Here is a 24027-nt window from a genome sequence, read left to right as displayed (position 1 = left end):
AAATACTTATGGTGAGAAACAAGTTTTGAGTTGCAATTAATGCATGAATCAGCACTCACCACATGAGTCCTGTGTTATTTACAAATATCCAGAAGCAATAAAATGCAGAACACGTGATCTGCAAGATCTTGTGAAATTGTGATTGTATAGGCTATTACTGCAGTAACTTTTTTGTAAATTTGAGTGGATATTTGTGTATTTGTACCTCAATCCATGTTTTCCTATTCACAACCAGATGTGAGAGATCAGTTTTGTAAACGTGTAAACAAATATCGAAATTTGAACAGAGATTTGTGAAAGTTTTGTAAATGTGTAAAATATTCTTAAATATAAACGTAAATGTGTCGACAACTCTGATGCCTGCATAGAAGTGAATGATTTACAAGCTGACATGTGTTCCTCTCAAAGCACTGAAAAGACCGAAAACTCCTCAGTTACAGCTTCTTTCAACAGACTGTCTGTTAATATTAACCCTGGGATGAAGCATTACAGGCTCACCACCAGGTGGCGCCAGTACCAGTGGGTTTAGCCACCAGCTGCCTAGTATGCTGCAAGTGCTAGTTGCATACATACAAAGCAGACTTACATGGAGAGACTACACAGACTGAATGACATGTATGCTGTAAGTACATGTTTATGTTATTTTTTAGTCTAAGTATAGTGTAGCTTTGTAACAACTGAACTGTAATTCTTAATACAACAACTGTGCTAGCTCAGTTTATGCTTCAGCTATCAAACCCATATACCACTGGTGGGTTCAGCACCTATGTGGCAGCCAGAGTGATGCACCTGAAACTGATAGTATAACCTTACAGCAGTGTGTTGGAGATAGTTTGAGTTAGTTTTGAGCCAAGCTGGCTTTGGCTTATCATAAAACTACATCACCAAGAAATGAATTAAAAGCAATTCTGTATATATATCTGTCTGTCTAAGATAGATAAAAAATAGAGTTGGCTTTTTAACTCGATTGTTTTTAACTCAGTCTTGGAGAGTGAGAGGATGGCTGAGGAATGGAGAATTGCACTGGTACTGGTTTTTAAGAACATGAGTGATGTACAGAGGGATGAAGCGGATGACCCATACCATGAAGATAAAGGAAGGTTTTGCAGCTAGGTTAATAAGAGAGAAAATGACGAGTGAGCAGCAGTATAGCGTAATGCGAAGAAAGAGTGCTACAGATACAGTGTTTGTTTTCAGGGTGTTGATAGACAAGTATAGAGATGATCAGAAGGAGCTTCACTGTATCTTTGTGAAATAATGTCCCAAAAGTATAAACAACTCTAACTACACTAACATTATTCTATTACTTTTATACCAGATCATCTAACTAACCTTAATATATTATAATCACATTGCTCTCCTTGCAGTTTATATGATATTGTACCTCTCTCTCTCACTCTGTGTGGGTGTGCTCGTTCACTTTCTTTGTATCTTTAAATATAAACTTCAATCAGCCAGTGCATCTGTGACAAATTTAAAATGGAAAGAGCTGTGGTTTTTACCTAACATAGTTTTAGCATCCCACATTAAGGTGTCAACCGATACTTGCTGTAGACCATGTTGATGAGTTCACATTGCAGGATGTGAGAATAAAATCCTTTTAAAGGCATATAGTGCTGTTTACAGAGATTCAGAGAGGCATGCGGTATCACAGTCAGTCTAGTGAGAATAGAACTTGGGATTATCTGTGTTGGGTGTCTTGATGAATTAACTTATCTAATCTTTTGTGATGATATAGTAATATAATGGGACATTTTCAGTAATTTAAAGGAACTCTCGATGCTGTCTTTTTGCATATATTGCAAAACACACCTTAAAAGATTCTCTTCTATTATCAACAGTTTAGCTCCGAGATGATTTTCTGGGCTACACTTAGTAACTGTAAGTAAAGATACTCTTTTTACGTTCCATCCACATAGAAGCTCAAAAATGACTAGTAATACTCTAATTTGTCTAATTACTATATTTACATGTTTGTATAAGATAAGATAAGATAACCTTTATTAGTCCCACACGTGGGAAATTTGTTTTGTCACAGCAGGAAGTGGACAGTGCAAAAGTTATATAGCAAAATTAGAATACAATAAGAATAGAATAGAAATAAGAATACTGTACACAACTGTAAAGAATAAAATAAAATACTATATACAGTAGAATACATGTTTGTATAAGTAAAGACAAGTATGATGAGACACTAAATGCTTGAGTAAGACTAACGTGACTTTAAATACATGCTTACTCATTTCTGTCCAAACCACAAGACAAACACAGCAGCCCAAAGCCCGTCATGCCTGCCGCCACAGAGAAGAACTCCAGGTGCTGGTAAGTAACGCTAAACTTAATTCTCATTGGTGAAATTACTGTAGTATAAAAACAATCTAAAAAAATGTAAAGATTGATTGATTATGATTGTAAAAAATACTAGATAATACAAAAAAATGTTATGAAACCCTTTTGATTGGTCACCATAGCTTTGGTGTCCACAGTTCAGACAAATATGTCATAAATACTGCTGATGTGTTGACGACAACAACAAAATTTAAGCTTAAAGTAGCAATTTGAAAACAGGCTAAGTTTTCACATATAATTATTCCTGCTAAATATTCATTAGCAGTTATAATTTGTTTGATAGGATAGTTCTAATATGGCATTCAGAAAAGAAATGTGGCCTCTACCAGCGAGCACAGAAAAATTTGTAATTATCAGCCATATAACAATTAATATAACAATTAAAATGAGAGTTACTAGACTTATTAAAACAATGGAAAGTCTTATAGTGTGAGTGCTTCCAACAAAAAAAATGTGATTTTCAGAAAATATTTGACATACAGGTGTAACCCACACATATGCACACAGAACTTTAACTAAACGTTGTGCTTCACCTTGATGCATGCTCAATCATCCAGGTGAGTAAATCCCCAAAAGTTGATTCTGTTCATCTGGACGTAGCGTTTTCAGTGGGAGAAACGTTTGTCACTCATCCAAGTGACTTCTTTAGTCTCAGCTGACTACAGGTTGCCCCAGTCATAAACAGTACATTAGCATAATGACTGAAACCAGCACCACTGTAGGAACAAAGGGGCTGGGAGGTCAGTTCCTTGATCATTAATATGGAAATTCTCATGACCATGATGACCCCCACCTCAGCAACAGGACCACTCTCAGCTTCGACCAAGTGTGTTTGCTTTTGAAACTGTGTCTTAAGTCCACCTATTTCACATACAAGGGTCAGTACTACAGGCAGAAACATGGGTGGGCCATGGGCTCCCCAGTTTCACCCATCGTGGCCAATTTGTACATGGAAGAAGTGGAAAAGAGGGCTTTGGTATCCTACCCTGGAACGTCCCAGGACATACCGCAATTCACGGATCACATTAACTCGGTGGACCAACACATCAAATTCACCAGGGAGGATATGAAAAGTGGCAGGTTAGCTTTCTTAGACTGTGAGATTTCCATCAGTAATGGGGGACATCTAAAAGCTGATGTGTACCGAAAACCTATGCATACGGATCAGTATTTAAGGTTTGACTCTCATCATCCACTGGAGCATAAAGTCAGTGTCATCAGGACGCTACAACATAGAGCCAATACCATTCCCACCGACACAGCGGCCAGGGAGGCAGAAGAACATCACATCAAGAAGGCCCTGAGTAAATGTGGTTATCCCAGCTGGACTTTTGTCAAAGCTGGTAAGGCACCTAAAGAAAGCTCCAGCTGATCAAGGAGAGAAGGACAACTGCTGCCTAAGCGAAAACCCAGAGTGGAGTATCGGGAGTATCGGAACAGCTGAGACGCATTTTTTCGAAACAGCGTGCCTTGGTGGCTTTTAAACCCCACACACAAAAAATGTGCCATCCCAAGGATCGGGTCCCCTGACACATCCAGAGTGATATAGTGTACCAAATTATTTAATATTTACAGTGAGTCTAGTGCTCTGGTTGTGCTGAATGCAAATAATGTCTTCCTCGATTTTCTTCATGAAAGGGAAAAAAGACCAGAAATATACCATCCAGGTGCCAGTGGTGAATTCACATGCCAGAGAGTAAGAAGACATCTTATTTTAAATATGGTGAGTGACTATTGTCATGGCGACATTAATTAAAAAGGAAAAAATGTCTAGTATGTCAATAGTTGTTGCATCATTTTCCAAAGTAAGAATCGTTTCTATTGATTTATTATGTAGATAATCCACACATTTGCTGGATTATCATGCAAAATAATCTGATTCTGTCCAAACAGAAGATGATTTTGATCTACATGATCATCGCAGCTCCAGCAATGACCGCTGTGGCACAAGGTACACTTCAACTATTAAACAGTACCTAGAAGAACAAAATAAATCCATATTGTTAATCCACATTAAACATTTTAATGTTTTATCTTATTATTTGTTATTATTGTTTAGTCTGGTGACAGAACATTTCTGTTTGATATAGTGTTGTACATCAGATAACGGTGCCTTAATAGTATTACTCAAGTTTCATAGACATGAATTTTGTCAGTAACAATTAATTAGTTACATAAATACAAAGTTTATGGTTTTCTATTTAGTGCACATAAATGATAGTTATTAATTTCCCTCTTTGTATACATTTGTTTATTCATTTTCTTAACAGGGTCTTCAGAATGCAATCTAACTGAACCTGGGCCCCAGACGTGTTTTGGAGTTTTAGGAGAACCGCTCGTTTTTTACATACCTACTAAACCACATGTAAAGACAAGCTTGAAAAAGAGTACAGATAAGATTTTAATGTTAATAAATGATAAATTAGTTAGTCTCAATGAAAAATACAAGAATCGTACTATATTCTCCACAAATGGAACATTGAAGCTCAACAAAGCAACAAAAAATGACTCTGGAGAGTACAGGATGGAAACATACAATTCTACTGAAGGTGTGTTATTGCACACAGTTAACATCCATCTACATATACTAGGTAAGCCCAACAACTTATTGACCTATTGAATAACACCTGTGCAATAACAATGCACATGCGAAAATGTGGTTTAGCGGTAAAACTGGAAATTTAAAAAAAGCAGGTAGTTATATGAACAGTTTATAGATTGTATTTGTCATTGTTCTTTCATTGCTGGTTATATATTATGAGAGAGTTATCAAATTATCATTCATTTTGTGCACACATTTCATATAAGTAAGCACTTACTGGCTGTAGCTCAGGTGGCAGAGCAGGTCAGCCACTAATCAGAAGGTCGGTGGTTCGATCCCAGGCTCCCTCCTGGCTGCATGCCAAATATCCTTGGGCAAGATACTAACCCCATGTTTGCCTACTGGTGGTGGTCAGAGGCGCCAGTGTCCGGCAGCCTCGCCTCTGTCAGTGCGCCCCAGGGCAGCTGTGGCTACAGTGTAGCTTGGCATTGCCAGTGTGTGAATGTGTGTGTGAATGACTGAATGTAGTGTAAAGCGCTTTGGGGCCCTTAGGGACTGAGTAAAGCGGTATACAAATGCAGGCCATTTACCATTTACTTACATAAAGCCTGTATTGATATGTATTTACACTTCTTAGCGTAGCAGTGAATGTCATATTACAGTTGATACTGCGTCTATATGTGACTGTTTGTCTTTCAGCTCCTGTGTCAGAACCAGCTGTTACGCAGATGTGTTTGTCACCAAACCAGATGACAGTCAGCTGTTTCTCTGAAGGAGATGAAGTAGAGTTCATTTTGTCTTTGGATGATAAGTTGTTGATACAGTCTACAGCCAACGGTATAGAAAAAAACAACATTTCAAATGTTACCATCAACTTACCTGGTCAGCTGATGGGAAACCTGACATGTGTTGCTCAAAACAATGCCAGCAGAAAACAAACTATCACCCACCTTACAAGCTGTACAGGTAGTGTGAAATATATGTAACAGAAATGAGCATGTTAAATCTATTGTAAAGCTAAAATATATCTTTGGACAATCAAAAACATTACTAACTTGTAAGATTTTTTTTAAAGCAGCATAGATCTGTTTTAAGATTTTGTTTTAAAAAATATCTATGTTGACAAACTCTCCCAAAGATCACAAAAATTGCAAGATGCAGTTTTTTTTAACAATAATAATTTAGCAGGTACAAAGAGAAACAGAGTGTCTGTAGATATTGACCACTGCAGAGCTGACAGTGCATGTTAAATTGCAGTTTGTATTGCATCCATATGTGACTGTATGTTTGTCTTTCAGCTCCTGTGTCAGAACCAGCTGTTTTGCAGATGTGTTTGTCACCAAAACAGATGACAGTCGGCTGCTCCTCTGAAGGAGATGAAGTAGAGTTCACCTTGTTTTTGGATGATAACTTGTTGATAAAAACCCAACCCAGCATTGCAGAAAACCACAACATTTCAAATGTTACCATCAGTTTACATGGTCAGCTGATGGGAAATTTTATGTGTATCGTCCAAAACAACATCAGCAGAGGACAAACCATCATCCACCTTATAAGCTGCACAGGTAATATAAAAAATATTACATTCTGTTATACTTAAATAGTCATTTATTTTATTATTTTTATTTAGTATAGGTATTTATAGGATTTTTTTCTAATTTTAAATGATTTATTTTTCTTTAAAAAAAAAATCATTCAGTTTTGCATTTTAAATGCTGAAACATAAATTGGAAGTACGTATGACTTGAAGACTCTTGACGGAGGCAGTTGCACCTTCTCCTTCACCCTCTCCCTTATCTTTCCTGCTTTGCTTCTCATGTGTTTTGTTTAGTCTCGCTTATTCTCTAACCCTAAGAGAGTCTCCCAGACTTGTTCTCTAAAAACCTAAAGAAGAATTGTGGATTTGATCTGGTCCCTTAAAGAAACTGACAGCTCCTGGGCTGGGGAAAGCACGATTGTCATGCGGAGATGTTTGCTGCCGGATACTCGATTGTCGGTTGCTTTGTGTGTCTGGCGATACTCTCGATGGAGGACATTGAACGACATGTACCAATTCGGAACCACGATAACAGAGTTCTGGCTGATTGAGCTGGCTCTGACCTGGCTTATCGAAGAACAAGAAGCGGCTACAGCTGTCCAAAATCCCATAAGGCTGGCCGATATGATAGACGATGGGCAGGGCTGTGAGTACTCAGACTGTTTTTTTGAACGCAATATGGATAAGATCTTGGAGAAGCTCATGACTCTGCTATATGGATAACATCTTGAAGAAGAACAACTGGAATTGAGAGACCTGGTGACCAGTGACGGACATTAGACCTTCTGTAAAACTGGATGCAGTTTGTTCGCACTAACCAAAACAACTACCATCTTCATCTCATGCGGCCCCCCTGGCGCCAGCTGGATGCTCAAGGCAAAAGCTGACAGGAATAACAAATTCTCCCTTAGATAACAAAACTGTGTTGTGACTTTCTTCCCCCTCATTCAAGGCCACACGTGTCCACCGAAGATTGTTGACTTTTGCCTAACTGAGTGAAGGGACACTTTCACATACGCATGTACACTGACACATACCTACACTCACCCCTCCACCCCCTCCAAACGCCTTCGAAGCTTATGTCTTCTATGTTGTGAGATGTGATGATTCATGTGCTATGTGCTGAGGTGTTTTTTTCTGTTCTCAGACTGATCTCCCTGTTGGAGCTCAGTCTGGGGGGAGTTCTTTTTTCTCCTCGTCTTTCCTCATGTTGTGCATTTTCCATTGTTATACCTCTCTGACCTGTCTTCCCCATGTGATCCTGTGTAATGAATGTATGGTCGTAAGGGTAAGATGGCCCTGGCAAAAGGTCGGCAGCCTTAACCCAATTTCCTTCGGGGTCAATCTTCGGGATCAATAAAGTTTTATTGAATTGAATTGAATTGAATTGAATTGAACATTGTAGCCCAGTAAACTATATTTACATTATTTCAGTACTTTCTTCTTAATGGTTTTAATTTCTAGGTAATATTTCTGACCACTGCATTGTGACCATGGCTATGGTAGTAAGCATTGCCATTCTACTCATTCTGGCTGTGTTTCTTGGTATCCGAAAATTCAAAAACACAACTGGCATTATGACTGTTAATGAAGGTAAGATTTTTATATTAAATGTGTTGTCTTTATCAATTTTGTCTCAATGATCACCACACAGAAGTATATGCTAAATTGTTATAAAAACAGTTAGTGGCATAATTTGTTGGACAAAAGGTTATTTTTGTAGCATTGTAGCAACTTCTGTACAGGACCACAATTGATTTCAACTCAAACAGTAAATATGTGATTGAAATGCTGACTTTCAGCTTTAATTCACAGAATTTTACAAAAGTTTTTCATTAAATATTTAGTCATATTTACCCCTCATTTGTAAAAGGCTGATGGGTTACTGTCTTCACCCTGTTAAGCAGATGGGCAGGCGGGACACCCAAGTTTGTGAATGTGATAATTTGAGAATAAAGAAACGTAGCAAATGTATCAAAAATTTAATCAAAGGCGTATCTACAAAAAATCTTGGGTGAGTTCGAATCTCAGTGAAATAGACCTCAAAATCAGAGGTCAAGTTTTCTGAAAATCTTGTGAATGTGCTCGTGAGAACAAAGCGACGTGGGATTTTGAAAGTGATATGATAGGTTTTTTTCTACGTGGACACTGAGGGTAACACTGGCCACCACCAGTAATTTTTTTTATTTGAGTCTCCAGTTTTCAAAGGAATAAAATTTTACTGGACAAACTAACATGATTTAATTCAGTCTTGCAGTATGACTGCCTACAACCCATAGACCTTACAATGCTACTTTTTCTTTCCTTGTGTTGCCACAAGCCATGTGTTGCTAGTTTGCAGCTTATCAATTCAATTATGTATTTAATAGTTGAATCCCGGCAGTGGTGGGGTTGCTTCATGATCATTCTACTTCTATCAGCAGTCACATCATCAGCAAGCATGACTGACCCATTTGCCTGTAACATTACTTTCACCTAGTCATACAGTGTGGTATCCTTGGGCTCATGAGCAATTTCACTCCTTTTCCTTACTTTCCTCCTCCCTCCTGTTACAAGTTAATATTGGTTTCATCTGTCCAGAAAATTTCTTTCAGAAATGTGCAGGCTCTTTTTAGATCAAGCCTCACCTTACTCTGCTGGAGTGTAACTATTGGTTTGCAGCTTGTAATGAACTTGTTATGTTGTGCATTTCCACTCAGGAAGGTACTTTACTTTTTGGCCTCCCTTCCTTATACTCACATTTAAGATGTACAGCAAAAAGCTTCAATTACAAATGTAGAGCTTTTGTATGATTTTAGATATGATGTCTGCTTCATTTTTCAGGAAATAAAAAGGAAACAGAACCTGGCCTTAATGCAGCTTGTTAATCAATTGTCTAAATATCCAGTTTTGAGCCTCTGAGAATGAGGGTCTATTTTTTAAGCCTTGAATTAAAGCTAATTAAAACTGAAGTCTGTCCTTCAATCACATGTTTTTGTTTGATTTGAAATCCACTGTAGTGATGTACAGAGCAAAAAGCACAAATATTGTGTCATTGTGAATCTTGTGAAAACTTTCTTGTTACAAGTTTTCAATGTACAATATCAGCATCTTTTGATTACACAAGACACAGTTTTCTGTTTCTACTTTTTTCAGATGAAGCTGAAGAGGACGTTGTCTACTCAGATATTAGACTGAAGCAGCGTGCAAGAGAAACAAGAGAAACACCACCTATTTCAAATCAAGATGAAAGTTAACGTTCTCCTAAACAGTCTGACATTCTGAAACCTAAAACCTAACATGTTGACTTTCGGTCAACTGGCTAATAAAACTATGCCACTTTAGCAGTTCCATCTTTGCAGTGAATGTGAAGGTAAACATATTTAACAAGTACTCACTGGATTACTTTAATTTTGAAGAAAACATAAAGGGGAAAAGGTTATTTCGAAGGCATTTAATATACATGAAATACTTATTTATACTTATTTATAAATGCTTTATATTTGAACTACATTTTATTTGACATAATTTAAATAAACTACATCAGCCTTGTAAAAGTTCTAACCAACATTTTACATTTAACCTTGGAGATTGAATAAAAGGCTTTGGTCAGTGATGGTGCTTTCCTTGTGTTGTGTTAAGCAGACGTGGGCTGTGCCTCATGTTTGAGATAAAAACATCAGGGCTACTTTTTTCTGTGTTGTCATGACATTAAAACCACAAACTGTATCCTGTTTTCACTGAGCTGCTAAACCTCTAAACCATGTGACATTACCTAAGCTGCAGAGACGTCATCGAGAAAGAAAAAACCTGTATAATGCATAACACTGGCTTGTTTGTTGACGATTATTGATCATAGTAGAGATTTAAGAGCTCTAAGATCTTGAAAACAAGGTTTTAATTTTTTTGAAGATGTTTTACCTCTCATCAGGTGGAAAGTCCCTGTTATCTAACCCCTAGTAGGGGCTGTCCCTTAGGAGGTGATCATTGGCCCACTATTAATCATCTGCGACATGACATTCGCCATGGTGTGTAAAAAGGCATGGGCCATTACCACCAAAGGTTTTGGATGAAACCACTGTAAGACCTTTACCCTATCATGTGACCTATTGAGGGATCTCAGGACTGCGTTGTGGGTAGCTGACAGTTGGTGTCGTAAGCTGCTCACTCTGTTCAAAGGTGGTCGTTGACAATGGAGATAGATGGTCTCTTTTGCTCCTCTTTCAAACCAACCATCTGTCTTTTCAGTCCAAAATGTGAACATTGGCATCCCTGAAAGAGTGACTTTGTCCTTTAGGTGCAGATGTACAGCTGAGTCTTGTCCTGTCGAGGTGGCTCTTCTATGTTTTGTCATGTATTTGTTGAGTGGCTATGCTGTTTCTGTGCAGTGTAGAGCTCACTGCACTGCACAGCATATGCTTTGTTGTTTGGCTTGTGTTTTGGATGACTGAGAACCAACAGAGACATCAAGCAGCAATACAAAAACATGAAGGGCACAAACTCCCCTGCAGGCAATTCTTCTAAGTAGTATTTTAATATAGTTTCATTATCTTGTGTAAGGTGACATAAATCCATCAATAATTTATCTTATATGCTTGTTATATGTATGAAAAAGTCAGTACATGGAGTTTGTGAGACACGTATAACTGTGTGTGTTTGGTCGGCAGCCTGGTGATGCAATTAAAATTTCATTGTGTTTTCAAATGAAAATAAAGGCTTTGAATCTTGTTGACCAACATTTAGATTTTCAGTAATATTTGTCCAGTTTTGTGATCCTATGGCATTTTTGAAGTATAAAAAAGTCTGTGCTCTCCTCATGTTTTACATAAATCTGTCTCAAAGTGTTACATTTATTCTCTGTATGTATTTCAATCATACAAACCATTATGTTTAAGTCAAGCATAATGTAGAAAGGAACAACGCTGTAATAACCTCGCATTAAACAAGAATTGGTGTTTTCCTTTACAGGTATTAGTTGGTGATTAGTGATAATTCTGTGATGATCTAGTAAAAGCTGTAGCCTTTAATAGTAAATGTAAAAATGCATAGTATCAGCACTCATCACATGGTGGAGCCAAAGTTTTTACAGTTAACTAAAAGCAATAAAATGCAGAGCATGTGATCTGCAAGATCTTGTGAAATTCACTCAGATTTAAAAGTGTAAACATGGAGACAAATCTGTAACTGTGTGCACAGAAATGGGTGATTTATAAGACGATAAATGTTTTTCTGAAGCTGCTGAGAATAAAGACAAGCCATCAGTTGCAACTTGGCCATTTGTTCGACTGGCTCTCAGTTTTACATATGAGTTTTGCTTCACTCAAATGTTTACACAGAAATGTGTGTGAACAGACGTTTCTTTATCTCTTGACATAAATCCTGAGATGAAGATCACAGGTTCGTGCTGTGTGCCATGCAGTACTTCAGAACATACATGTTTGTGTGTCTGTAGCAGAGAGACTAAAAAAGGAAAGAGTTGTGGCTTTAACCTATGTGGTTTTCACACCAGGCTGTTAACTGATACTTCCTTTTGCTTCTTTTCACAAACTTTTGTGATGCAGACTATAGTGATAAATGTACATTGCAGGACATAAAAAAACCCCAAAACATAAAATAAACAGTTGACATTAATCCTGTGATGAAGAGCACAGGTTCAGGCTGTCTGCCACGCTGTTCTTCAGTATATATCACCAGGTCCTGGCAGTAACAGTGACTTAAGCCTATTTTAAGACATCAGCTACTCACAGGCACATCAGTAAGGCAGGCACAGGCAGACATACTACATGGGATAAATTGATATGATATTCAATTTTAGGGGTGTTCACAAGTATCTAGTGCTATATCTTTGTTTTAAAAAAACAAATAAACAAATAAAAAATCCCCAAAATAATATTCTTAACACAACTGGAACAGGAGTATCTGGACGGTTCAGTATATAACAGGGAGCTTTAGTGATAGATAGTTACACAGTTACATGGTAAATCAGAAAGTGCACAAAGCATACTCATAGTGTCAAAGTCCTCTAACGGAGAGTTAAGCGCCAGGGCCACTGCTTCATCCACTGATCTGTTTGGGTGTTTGGGGCAAACTGTATAAGATCAGAGCAGCCTTTATGGACCTGAGTATCACCATTTCCAGGCACTTCATTGCAACTGATGTAAACGCTGCAATCCTGAAGTAATTTGTTGTGATTGTGTTTCTTTTTTGAGGAGCTGATATAATAATGGATGATTTAGCTGTACTTGTTGTTTCTTGTTTAAGGGAAGAGTTGAAAAACTCTGCCAACTGGAAGCTTTCAGGACTCTCAGTGTCAATTTGTCTGGTCCAGCCGCACGACACACACACACACACACAATATATATATATATATATATGTATATAAATGTTGGAATGTACCAGATGTACCACCAACTGTTCATAGCTAGCACTACAAGCTAATTGGATATTAAGAATTAAGTGGCCTTCTGCATTTTTTTACATCCAGTTCTCATCTATAGCTCAGGTTCTTGTGGCCCCTTGTCCTGGTACATGCAAATGAAAAGTAGGCAAAAAATAAGAATCAACATTGTTTAATAATATGAGAGAAAGGGTATACCAAAGGATATTGGTAAATCAACATAAATATCAATTGAAACCAATGTGAAACTCAGTAACTGCATTCACGAAGTCTAGTACTTATAGCACTTTTGTTAAATAAGGAGAGATTCTAACAATGAATTCAACATGATTTATTGATCAATATAGTTTAGTCAACTGGCACTTTAACTCTGATTGCCCATTATGAATGAATTCCCAGTGGTCATAGGAATTACGCACGACTCCTCTGAGCTTGGGTGGAGCTCTGAATAATGTGAAAGAGGCGAAGATTGGAAGGAAGTGTTTTGAGTAAAGGAGTCTGGAAGGGAGAATGACAAATAAGCAGTGAGGCTGATTGGCTTAAAGATGGAGGGCAGAGAGATGATTGGTACAGACCAGTGATGTCAGCAATGAGGTTGATGGTATGACAAAGTGGAAGTGATGAAAAGCAAATACTAGCCAGTGAACACCAAGGTAGTAAACAGATGTATAGTTACAGATCTTCCTTATTGAACTTACGCATACGCTTCATTAGTACTCAATGCAAATAACTTCTTCCATGATTATCTCCGCACAAAGGAAAAACACAAGAGCATATCACCCAGGTGTCAGCGAGGAATTCACAGGCAACAAACTGCAAAGGAGACATATTTTAAATGTGGTGAGTGACTTCTTCAGGTTTGACTGTTGTCGTGGCATGTAAACAGTTGGCACATATAAATATATGCATGTATAAACTCCTATTGATCCACTATGTAGATAATCCATACTCATATAATTTATATTATCCAAGTGAAGTGTTTATTAAAGTGTCTATTTCTAGATAAAACTGAATTTGGCTGTACACTACACATGCACAACACGAAATAATAAATGTCTTTGTTGTTTCTGATATTCTGATTCTGTCTCAACAGAAAATGATTTTGATCTATGTGATCATCGTAGCTTTGGCAGTGACTGTTGTGGGACAAGGTACACATCAACTATTTAATAAAATATGTATATATTTGAAGTCATTCATAAAACTATTTTAGTAAACAATGAAACAATGGAATTTTTGTCATTTTAACTTACGTGGTCTGGTCTTTTTAGGGACATGCGTTTTGTCAGTTACTATAAACAGAAATGTTATATATACAAAGTAATTTCTATTTATTAAAAAGTGACATTAATTTCTATTTTTGCATGTCTTTATATATTCATTTTCTTTTCAGGGTCTTCAGAATGCAATCTAACTGAACCTGGACCCCAGACGTGTTTTGGAGTTTTAGGAGAACCACTTGTTTTTTACATACCTAACAAGCCACATATAAAGACAAGCTTGAAAAAGAGTCCAGATAACATTTTAACCTTAAAAAATGATACATTAATTAGTCTCAATGAAAAATACAAGAATCGTACTACATTTTTCCCAAATGGAACATTGAAGCTCAAAAAAGTAACAAAAAATGACTCTGGAGAGTACAAGATGGAAACACACAATTCTACTGACGGTGCGTTATTGTACAGAGTTAACATCCATCTACATATACTAGGTAGGACCAACAACTTATTGAATAACATCTGTGTAATAACAATGTACATGTCAAAATGTGGTTTAGAGCTAAAACCAGGAATTTAAAAAAGTAGGTAGTTATATGAACAGGTTACAGATTGTATTTGTCATTGTTCTTATTGCTGGTTATATATTATAAGAGAGTTATCAAATTATCATTCATTCTGTGCACACATTTCATATAAGTAAGCTATAAGTAAGCACTTACATAAAGCCTGTATTGATATGTATTTACACTTCTTAGAGTTGCAGTGTTAATGTTAATAAATACTAAATTAGTTAGTCTCAATGAAAGACACAAGAATCGTTCTATATTTTTCCCAAATGAAACATTAAGGCTCAACAAAGCAAGAATAAATGACTCTGGAGAGTATAGGATGGAAACACACAGTTCTAGTGACGGTGTGTTATTGCACACAGTTAACATCCATTTGCACATACCGGGTAAGACTAAAAACATATTCTCTTCAAATATATGTGCAGTAACATAAAAAAACAAAATGTGTTACAGATCTAAAACCAGAAATAAAAAAAGGAAAAGAAATTTCTTCATCTTCAAAGGATGAAGTTGTTAAGCAGTGTGTGTCAGGTCCAAAATTCACAACCTGCACTTTATTAGTCGGTTTTTGCAGATACCTATATGAACAGAGTTTACAGATTGTGTTGATCATTATTATTGCTGGTGGCTGTACATTATATGAGAGTTGTCAAATCAATATTTATTTTTGTGCACACATTTCAAACACATGCGTACATACTTCCATGTGTGACTATATGTTTGTCTTTCAGCTCCTGTGTCAGAACCAGCTGTTACGCAGATGTGTTTGTCACCAAACCAGATGACAGTCAGCTGCTCCTCTGAAGGAGACGAAGTAGAATTCATTTTGTCTTTGGATGATAAGTTGTTGATACAGTCTACAGCTGACGGTATAGAAAACAACAACATTTCAAATGTTACCATCAACTTAGCTGGTCAGCTGATGGGAAACCTGACATGTGTTGCTCAAAACGATGTCAGCAGAAAACAAACTATCACCCACCTTACAAGCTGTACAGGTAGTGTGAAATATATGTAACAGAAATGAACATGTTAAATGTATTGTAAAGCTAAAATATATCTTTGGACAATCAAAAACATTACTAACTTGTAAGATTTTTTTTAAAGCAGCATAGACCTGTTTTAAGATTTTGTTTTAAAAAATATCTATGTTGACAAACTCTCCCAAAGATCACAAAAATTGCAAGATGCAGTTTTTTTCAACAATAATAATTTAGCAGGTACAAAGAGAAACTGAGTGTCTGTAGATATTGACCACTGCAGAGCTGACAGTGGATGTTAAATTGCAGTTTGTATTACATCCATATGTGACTGTATGTTTGTCTTTCAGCTCCTGTGTCAAAACCAGTTGTTTTGCAGATGTGTTTGTCACCAGAACAAAGGACAGTCAGTTGCTCCTCTGAAGGAGATGAAGTAGAGTTCACCTTGTTTTTGGATGATAACTTGTTGATAAAAACCCAACCCAGCACTGCAGAAAACCACAACATTTCAAATGTTACCATCAGTTTACATGGTCAGCTGATGGGAAAGCTAATGTGTATCGTCCAAAACAACATCAGCAGAGAACAAACCATCATCCACCTTATAAGCTGCACAGGTTTGTATTTCATGGGAATATAAAATTTCTATTATTTCTTCCACCTGTATGGATAGGTTGGGTTTCAGAAATGTTACCATCTGCTGTATTAAAAGCAAGTACAAATCTAGTACAGTGAGTTGTTGTAGACCTTTATGTGACATCCAGCATATTTACGTGATCGCAGCTCTTAAAGCATACATATTTGGTTTTTCTAGGTACAACTTCTGTGGTGACTATGGTTGTACTAACAAGTGTTGCACCTCTACTTCTCAGTCTCTCAATTCTCACTTTACTTTTGACTGTTAATAAAGGTAAGAGATGTTATCTCATGTCTTTCTTTGTCTCTCTGAATTCTGCACCTAATTAACCAAAATTTTGACAAATCAGTATGTATGCATATGTGCAGTATATTAAACATTACAGAAAGTAAAATGGTAAAGCATGAAAATTATGGTTGTTAGATTGATACTTTAATATCTGGACTGATTTTACAAGCTTTTAATGCATTATTAACACAATGTGACTACACCACATTTACATTTGTGGTGTTATTTCTTTCAGGTGTTGCTGAAGATAACATTTTTTACTCCAAACTTGCATACGAAGAAAACATCAATCAACACACAAAGGCCACAGCCAGATGAGGGAGTCAGTCTCAGGGCTTTCTTGTTTTGAGGAAACAGTGCGAACCACCACACGACCATGCTGCCTCTACTCATACATTATTACTTATTTACAAGTAGTTAATGTGCACATTTATAATTTTTATTCTTGTTAATAAGCTCATGTTTTACATTTTTGCTTAACCCTTGGAGATTAAAACAAAGCTCTGGTCAGTAGTGTTGGTGCTTTGCTTACATTGTGTTTTGTTTAGAAAATGTGAGCTGTGCCTCAAGCATCATAGCTACTCTTCACTGTGTGACCTTAGAAACCACAAACTATATCCTGTTTTCACTGAGCTGCTAAACCACCACTGCTGTAGCTGCACAGAGGTCAGTGTGCAACTACAGAATCGGTATCATGCATAACAATGGCTCGTTTGTTCATTATTACAAATCATAGTAAATGATCCATAATAATAAATGCTCACTCATTCTTATGAAGGAAGAAGATTGTTGGCCAACATTTAGATTTTTCAGTAATATTTGTCATCATGTGTCACTTTTGAAGTATAATAAAGATTCTGTTCCCCTCATGCTGTGTTTGTGTGTTTTACTATAAAAATTACAAAATAATAAAGGAATAAAAGGAATAATGCTGCATTTTACTTAATACGCAAGTTGATTTTTTTTCTTTCTTTTTTACATTTTCTTTATTTGTAATTACTTTATTATTATCGATTGCTCTGTGACAATCTGTAATGTTGGCTAGTACAGGGAAAGAACAGTGTGAGACAAGACGAAGCTTGATTTGCATTTAATGCAGTGATCAGCACTGACCACATGATGGGGCCAAAGGCATTTCTAAATAACTAACAGTGTGAACTTTTCATATTAGATACAAACAGTAATGATCAACTGACAGTATGATTTACATTTGCCTGTTTTTTCCATCTTTAGTGCAACATGGCCTTAAATACTTTTGGGTAAAGTGTGCTTTTCCTGTACAAACATAGATATTCCAGTTGATAACTAATTTTTTTAAAGACTTAAATGGCATCAACCATCAGTGACAGCTCTTCATGTCAGGTTTTTTTTAATCAGTGGAATAAAAAATTTACCACATATTTTTTTCTTTCAAGCTTCATGAAGGAAAACTGTCATCTGTCACTTGTTGGGTTGAAGGAAGTAATTGAGAAAGAAAATGGATAGGACGGCGGTGTTTAATGGGTGAAAATTTAACTTGTGCATAATTTCTTCAAACTCACTCTCACATCATTATTTACACCACAGAACACTGTAGTTGAAACCACATCCTTTTATTCCCCAGAAGTTAAGTCATCTTGTCTATATTGAGCCTGCACTCTTTTTTAGTTGCTAATTTCTTTGTTTTGTCCAGGTTTTCTAAATACAGTTTTTCATTTTCTTCATTATATGTGCATTTTCTCACTTCTCATGTATATCAGAGTATCCCTCAGTGCTTTTCTGTATTTTCATGTGTTTAAATGTAAAATACAATTCACAAAACTATTATATTTCATTCACACTCATCTGTACATTCCATGAAGTGACCTAGTCTGCAAAAAAAATCAGCATTTCCATTAAAATTATTTGTACCTGTTGATTGATAATTCAACATATCTGCCATGGAAAAGGATTGGAAGATAGAATTAGAAGATTTTTATTTAATTTTTCCAAACACATTTTATGAGGATAAGCAAAACATTTCAATGCATTGGGGGTTTCTCATTCTCTCTAACATCCAGCATGATTTCTACCAGCTTCCACTGGCTGAGACAGAGGTGAAGGATGGGCTTTTTGTCACTTCTCAAGCTTCCACTGATTCAAGACGGACAGCTAATTGGACTGTAGCTTATAGGAAAAAACAAAACAAACAAACAAACAAATAAGCAAAAAAAAAACAGGGGAAGACAGGCCCCCAGACGAGCTCCTGTAGGACGTAACAAAGCACTTTACCATATACAGATGACATGCACATTAATATAACCAAGCATGAGTGAGAGCATAGTGAAATATGAAAACACTACTGAAGTAGAAAAAATAATCAAAAATGCAAAAATTAAATAATAATGTAATATTTTTTAATTACATGTATATTATCAATTTAAATACAATGCTCAAAAATTATTGTGTTTTAGAATGAAAAATTATTTAATTTAAAAAAGGAAAAAAAAATAATTTCCTGATCAGAGTATATGTTAAACTGCTGGGACATTGCTCTGGACAGATCTATCTATCTAATTAAAATTAAATTGAAATGAATATCATGTTTATGAGACACTGTCAGTGTGCTGTTATATAACTCAGGTATTTTTTAAGGCCTGACTTGTGGCATTGATGCCCATTGCTTTACTGTCCTGTTGGATGTGTAATGTCAGATCTCTTGTATCTGACATTTGATTGGGCATCACTGTGTTGCTATGGCATGATCCTGGTAGTTATTGTTATTAAAACAATAAGAATAACAAATTCAAATTCAAACATTGCTGCATTCTTCTGTCACTGACAATTCCAAACCTGCACTCAGTCTCCTCATTACACTGGTACTGAACAGACACAACATTGGAGTCTTTGCAAACTTTGTTCAAAAACTACAACTATTTGACACAAAACTGCGACAGCAAGCACAGAAACTTAAAACAAGTCACTGAAGTAAGGATTGAAAGATTTACTTTTAAACAATAATGATTAAGACCTTTCTCATAAGGTTGTTTTACCTTGATTGCCAGCTGTTCCTGTTTTTATCTTCATTTCTTTCGTATTTATCCACCTAAACAATGCTGTAATGATACAGTTTGATTGGATATGCATTGTTGAAATTGACTTGAAAATGTATGACAACTGTCCTGTAATGTTACACAGAGAAACCAAATCCTGCGTGGATCTTTGTCCTGACAGACGCCTAAAATGGCTCAAGCTGTGGTAAGTTACCCTTCACTGTGTCTGTTTCTAAACATTAAATAATGTGAATTCTTAATGACAAATACAACAACAATAATAATATGTAACTTTTTTAGGGAAAACCAAATCTTAAGAGGTTCAACTCACATGTCAGCAGTGACAGGTATGTTTGCTATTCAATTTAAAAAAAAATAAGGACATTAAACATCTGTTTCCATCATATGTTGCAAAAATAATCAGCTGCTGATTTGTCTTGTTATGTGTGCAGCAAGTACTGCTTCCAGGATGTGGGGATCTTACCGCCTCCTAAATGTTTTAGGCTGATGACGTGTGATCTTCCCCTGCCTCCAAGTCCTCTATCATCCCCTGTGAATGATGAAAACACTAATCCAAATTGTATCAGCGCACTGCCTTATGATGTTCCATTGCCTCCAAGTCTTCCACCTTCTGAACAGGAGTATGCTTGCCTTTGTTCCCTTGAACACAAGAGGTCTTATTTGATGCCTCTCAGTGTCCTGGCTAATATTCTGCTGCCTCCAAGTCCTCCACCATCCCCTGTGTGTGCTGAATACACGGATCCAAAGTGTGTAAGCCCTCTGCCTCATGAGGTTCCGCTGCCTCCAAGTCCTCCACCTGTTGAAGCTTTTGATCGATGTGGAAAGAATCCAAGTTCAACAGTGTGGTCTGTAGGTGATGAAGAGGAAGATTTAATGCTTAAGCTCATTAGGCTGACGCTTCATGATGTTCCAGTGCCTCCAAGTCGTCCACCTTCTGAAAAGAAGTATGCTTCCCTTCATTCTCTAAGACACAAGAGGTCTGATTTGTTGCCTCTCAGCCTCCTGGCTAATATTCCACTGCCTCCAAGTCCTCCACCGTCCCCTGTGTGTGCTGAATACACGGATCCAAAGTGTATCAGCCCACTGCCACATGAGGTTCCACTGCCTCCAACTCCTCCACCATCCCCTGTGTGTGCTGAATACACTGATCCAAAGTGTGTCAGTCCACTGCCTCATGAGGTTCCACTGCCTCCAAGTGCCCCACCAGCTGATGCCCGGCCTCAGTCAAAGGACACTCATAAGGTCCTGCATCCAGATCTAAAATATGATTGTTCTTCCCTGGACGATGAAGTGGCCTTTTTCATGTCTCCCACAGAAAAGCCTCCTAGTGTAACCACTCATGAGGTTTCACCACGTCCACCTTATGAATTTCCACACCTTCCAGAGAAGAGATACCTCAATTTATCTACTGTTGCTTTTCCTTGTCTTGATGATTAAAGATGTGTTTGTTGTAATAAAATAATTTTTGAGCAAATACATGTTGAGATGACTTGGTTACTTATGATGGTTATAATTATTCAAACAGCATTATTGCTGATAAACTCTTAACTTTTTCTACTCATTTTCTCCATGAGCTATTTTGATGTCTATTTTGAAGATCCACTCACATTATTATTAAATATGCTTATTCTCAGTAGAGTATATAGCCACATCTGAACAAGGAATAAATTAATTTCTACCAGATACTCATTAACAAGTTACCTCAACATAAACCACTTAAATAAAACAGGCATTAGTGGCGTGCACCGATAGGAAAAAATGGCTACATGCCAGCATTTACCCACAGCCAATATCTGATACTGACTTTTTCCTTATGTCATGCAGAATAATGTTTAAGATGTCCAAACTTTCTCTCCTTGCTTCTCTCTGTGTTTTATGGGGTGACTGCAGGAGAAAGAAGGAGGGCTTTCCCCTCTGCCTTACACCCCTTCTTTGAAAACATGTGGCCTGGGAATAATTGGGTTACAACTCAAGCAGTCCAATGAGCTGGCCTTGATTTGGAGAATGACTCCATCTACTTTTGTCTGACTGCCTGCTGCTCCCACAGCTGCACCTTTTATCCTCTATTCAGGATCAAGATTTTACTGTATATGCCTGGCAGGCAGCCAGATGTGAGAGTGGAACACAGACTGAGCATTAGTATACAGGACTAACCTATTTCTAAATATTTTACATGTATTTATTTATTTAAGCATCGCTTTGTCTCAATTCCATTTTTAAAGTTCAAACATCATCTTTTCACACTTGTGGTGATTTTAGTGCCCCTGAAGTCCAAGAAGGTCTTGCAAAGTGACTTCTTTCTACTCTATAACAAAACAAAAGAACAGTGTTCTGATGGTCACCAGTGATGAAGTTTTCAATTTTTAAAAATGTGACTCACTAAACACTAAATCACACTACATTTAGACTAAAATATGATGAATTAGATTGGACATGAGTCTCATTTAAACCTTCATGATTCATGAATATGCCCAGGACTGCCATGATGAAAGAACTGGACTTGAATGTGTGTTTATGACAGGGAGAAAACATTCATTAATAACATGTTCTGTCTGCTGTTTAAACAATAGCTAATGCATTAGTAAACCTTCCCTCCAGGGCATTAAAAAGGAAATACATTATTTTGTTTTCATGGTCACCTGGCAACAAACTTTGTCTGCTGATTGGACCATTCCATATAAGGACCATCAGAGGCCAAGGTGCAGAAACCGGTCAGCAGATATTATCAGATTCTTTCTGCGTGTCTGTTACCACAAGTTGAACCTTATGAACTGTGGCAATAGGTTTCCTTATGCCATCTGTCTTCCTTATCCAAAACTTTTCCACCAATCAAAACAGACCAAACCTTTTCCAGCCCTCCTCCCATTTCCCATTTAGAACCCAGTAGCTGTTGGTTTCTTTTCAGCTGGGAATAGGATAAAGGAAGGTCAAGGTCTCTGAGCACTGTAATTAATGTGAACCCATTCATTTTTGGAATAAGCAGCAGCTGGGCCTGCTTAGTCTCAGTCAAATTCTCAGGGTCAGTCACACAATGAAGGCTCTTATCTTCAAACAAAGCCTCCTTAGTTAATGAAGTAAGTAAACACAGTGACACACCCAGCTAAAGCTACTTCAAGATTCAAATCTAAAATATAATTGAATTAAATGAATGATAAAAAAAAAATAGCCTTAGAGAAATGCTCACTGAAATGAGGTTATTTTAAGTTTGTCAGAAACACTGCACAGCTTTGCAGCTTTGATAACTTTTCGTGGTCACTATCCATCCTGAATAGCAAATTAATTAACTGGTCAAGTAAGCATTCATGCCAGCGTGGAACACAATACATCCAGTGTAATCTCTGTCCAAAAATGGAACCCTGTTTTAGTGCACAAGCAGACCCTTCCAGAAAGTGTCATCTGGAATTTCACAGTAATGAACCAGTGCTTGAACCCATGTTCCAAATCGTTGGCTCAGTAGGCCAGATGAAATAGTCAGTTGGATAAGGCCACACAAGCACAGTGCATGCACAAACTCATAAATACACACAGGAGAAACAAAACACATGTACATGCTTATATACATGCGTGATATGAGTATAGGCCCCGAATCCAGTTTCAGTCATTTTGTACACTATCAATCTCACTCACTCACTCACTCACTCTCTCACACACACACAAATACACACAAAGACCTCCTTTCTGACCATGGAAACCATGGAGATGCCAAGCAAACAAGCGCTCTCATTTGGCTGGCCAGCTGCTGGCAGGCAGCTTGTTGGCCTGTGTCTGCACCAAACCACTGTTTCAGATGTGTGATGGGACACCATACAAGCCCAATTCAACCATTAAAATTCATTACTTCATTCATGGGCCCTAAGGTAACTTAAATTGATCCACTTACCTTAGAGGTACTTTATTAAATGAAAAATTGAGATCGGGTGATCTGTATTTTTGTCAAGGCAAACTATTAAACTTAAGTGTTTTGGGTATCTAACATTGTCCTTGATGCAAGTTTGTTGGGTCTGTTGACGAGGAATGCATGTGCTTACAATTAACTACATTTCTGAGCTGGGTTGAGCTGATCGCTCACATCCATGCACTGTTATGTTGTGTTTAAGGGTCACAGGGTTTAATTGGGCTATTTTCATACTTTGTTGTCTAATTTTAGCATGCTCTCTTATTATATAACATCACAAACCAAATTTCTTAGTGTCTGCTGCAAAATTACAACATCATTTTTGGGGGGAGGCTATTTGAAGCATTTTAATTCCTATTATTGTTGTCAGTTGTTGATTGTTTTTGGTTATATAAGATGACTTGAGGCAAAGCTTGACATGATGATTGTGGATGAGAAATGTGGCGGTATAACAATTATGGTATAATTCTTGGTAATAGGACTAATGTTGGCTTTTAGGAAAGAGCATGGTCTTGAAATTACTGCTTATTTTCTCTCTCTCTTGTTTTTTCTCTTTGCTGCAGATGGTCACATCTTTTTTTGTTGGTGGTTTTGTTTTT

At 37.1% G+C, this 24027-nt stretch overlaps 1 protein-coding gene and 3 long non-coding RNA genes across 5 annotated transcripts; all 4 read left to right on the top strand.

The window, feature by feature from the left end:
* The first annotated feature begins 513 nt into the window (after positions 1 to 513).
* On the top strand, positions 514 to 11552 carry LOC100702361 (uncharacterized). 2 transcript variants are annotated; one of them, XM_005452533.4, is made up of 10 exons: positions 514 to 622; positions 1842 to 1881; positions 2262 to 2322; positions 3988 to 4072; positions 4243 to 4300; positions 4620 to 4940; positions 5591 to 5857; positions 6190 to 6456; positions 7893 to 8021; positions 9564 to 11552. In XM_005452533.4, the coding sequence occupies exons 1-10, from the start codon at positions 587 to 589 to the stop codon at positions 9662 to 9664; spliced, it is 1365 nt and encodes a 454-aa protein (XP_005452590.1). In that variant the 5' UTR covers positions 514 to 586; the 3' UTR covers positions 9665 to 11552. The 2 variants fall into 2 exon arrangements, with proteins under 2 accessions (XP_005452590.1, XP_019219404.1); XM_019363859.2 differs by lacking the exons at positions 7893 to 8021; positions 9564 to 11552 and adding an exon at positions 6747 to 7805.
* Positions 11553 to 13211: 1659 nt separating this feature from the next.
* Positions 13212 to 14346, top strand: LOC109203892 (uncharacterized). Its single transcript, XR_002063555.2, has 3 exons — positions 13212 to 13644; positions 13898 to 13955; positions 14198 to 14346. It is a non-coding gene; the product is annotated as an uncharacterized LOC109203892 (long non-coding RNA).
* A 20-nt stretch (positions 14347 to 14366) lies between these two features.
* On the top strand, positions 14367 to 17370 carry LOC102075605 (uncharacterized). The gene is made up of 5 exons (XR_001224569.3): positions 14367 to 14518; positions 15328 to 15594; positions 15927 to 16193; positions 16391 to 16486; positions 16737 to 17370. It is a non-coding gene; the product is annotated as an uncharacterized LOC102075605 (long non-coding RNA).
* A 1819-nt stretch (positions 17371 to 19189) lies between these two features.
* On the top strand, positions 19190 to 20080 carry LOC102075689 (uncharacterized). The gene is made up of 4 exons (XR_001224574.2): positions 19190 to 19447; positions 19658 to 19717; positions 19813 to 19859; positions 19965 to 20080. It is a non-coding gene; the product is annotated as an uncharacterized LOC102075689 (long non-coding RNA).
* The last annotated feature ends 3947 nt before the right edge of the window (positions 20081 to 24027 follow it).

Source organism: Oreochromis niloticus, linkage group LG10, assembly GCF_001858045.2.
Source record: "Oreochromis niloticus isolate F11D_XX linkage group LG10, O_niloticus_UMD_NMBU, whole genome shotgun sequence".
Classification (NCBI taxonomy): Eukaryota; Metazoa; Chordata; class Actinopteri; order Cichliformes; family Cichlidae; genus Oreochromis; species Oreochromis niloticus.
This window is presented reverse-complemented; position numbering and strand designations above follow the sequence as displayed.

Bases quoted from the DNA above. Each gene is read 5' to 3' on its own strand.
- LOC100702361 (XM_005452533.4), top strand. From the start codon at position 587: ATGGAGAGACTACACAGACTGAATGACATGTATGCT. The intron at 2,323-3,987 runs GTAAGTAACGCT...TCTTCATGAAAG, and splicing joins GAGAAGAACTCCAGGTGCTG to GGAAAAAAGACCAGAAATAT. The intron at 6,457-7,892 runs GTAATATAAAAA...TTTAATTTCTAG, and splicing joins CCACCTTATAAGCTGCACAG to GTAATATTTCTGACCACTGC.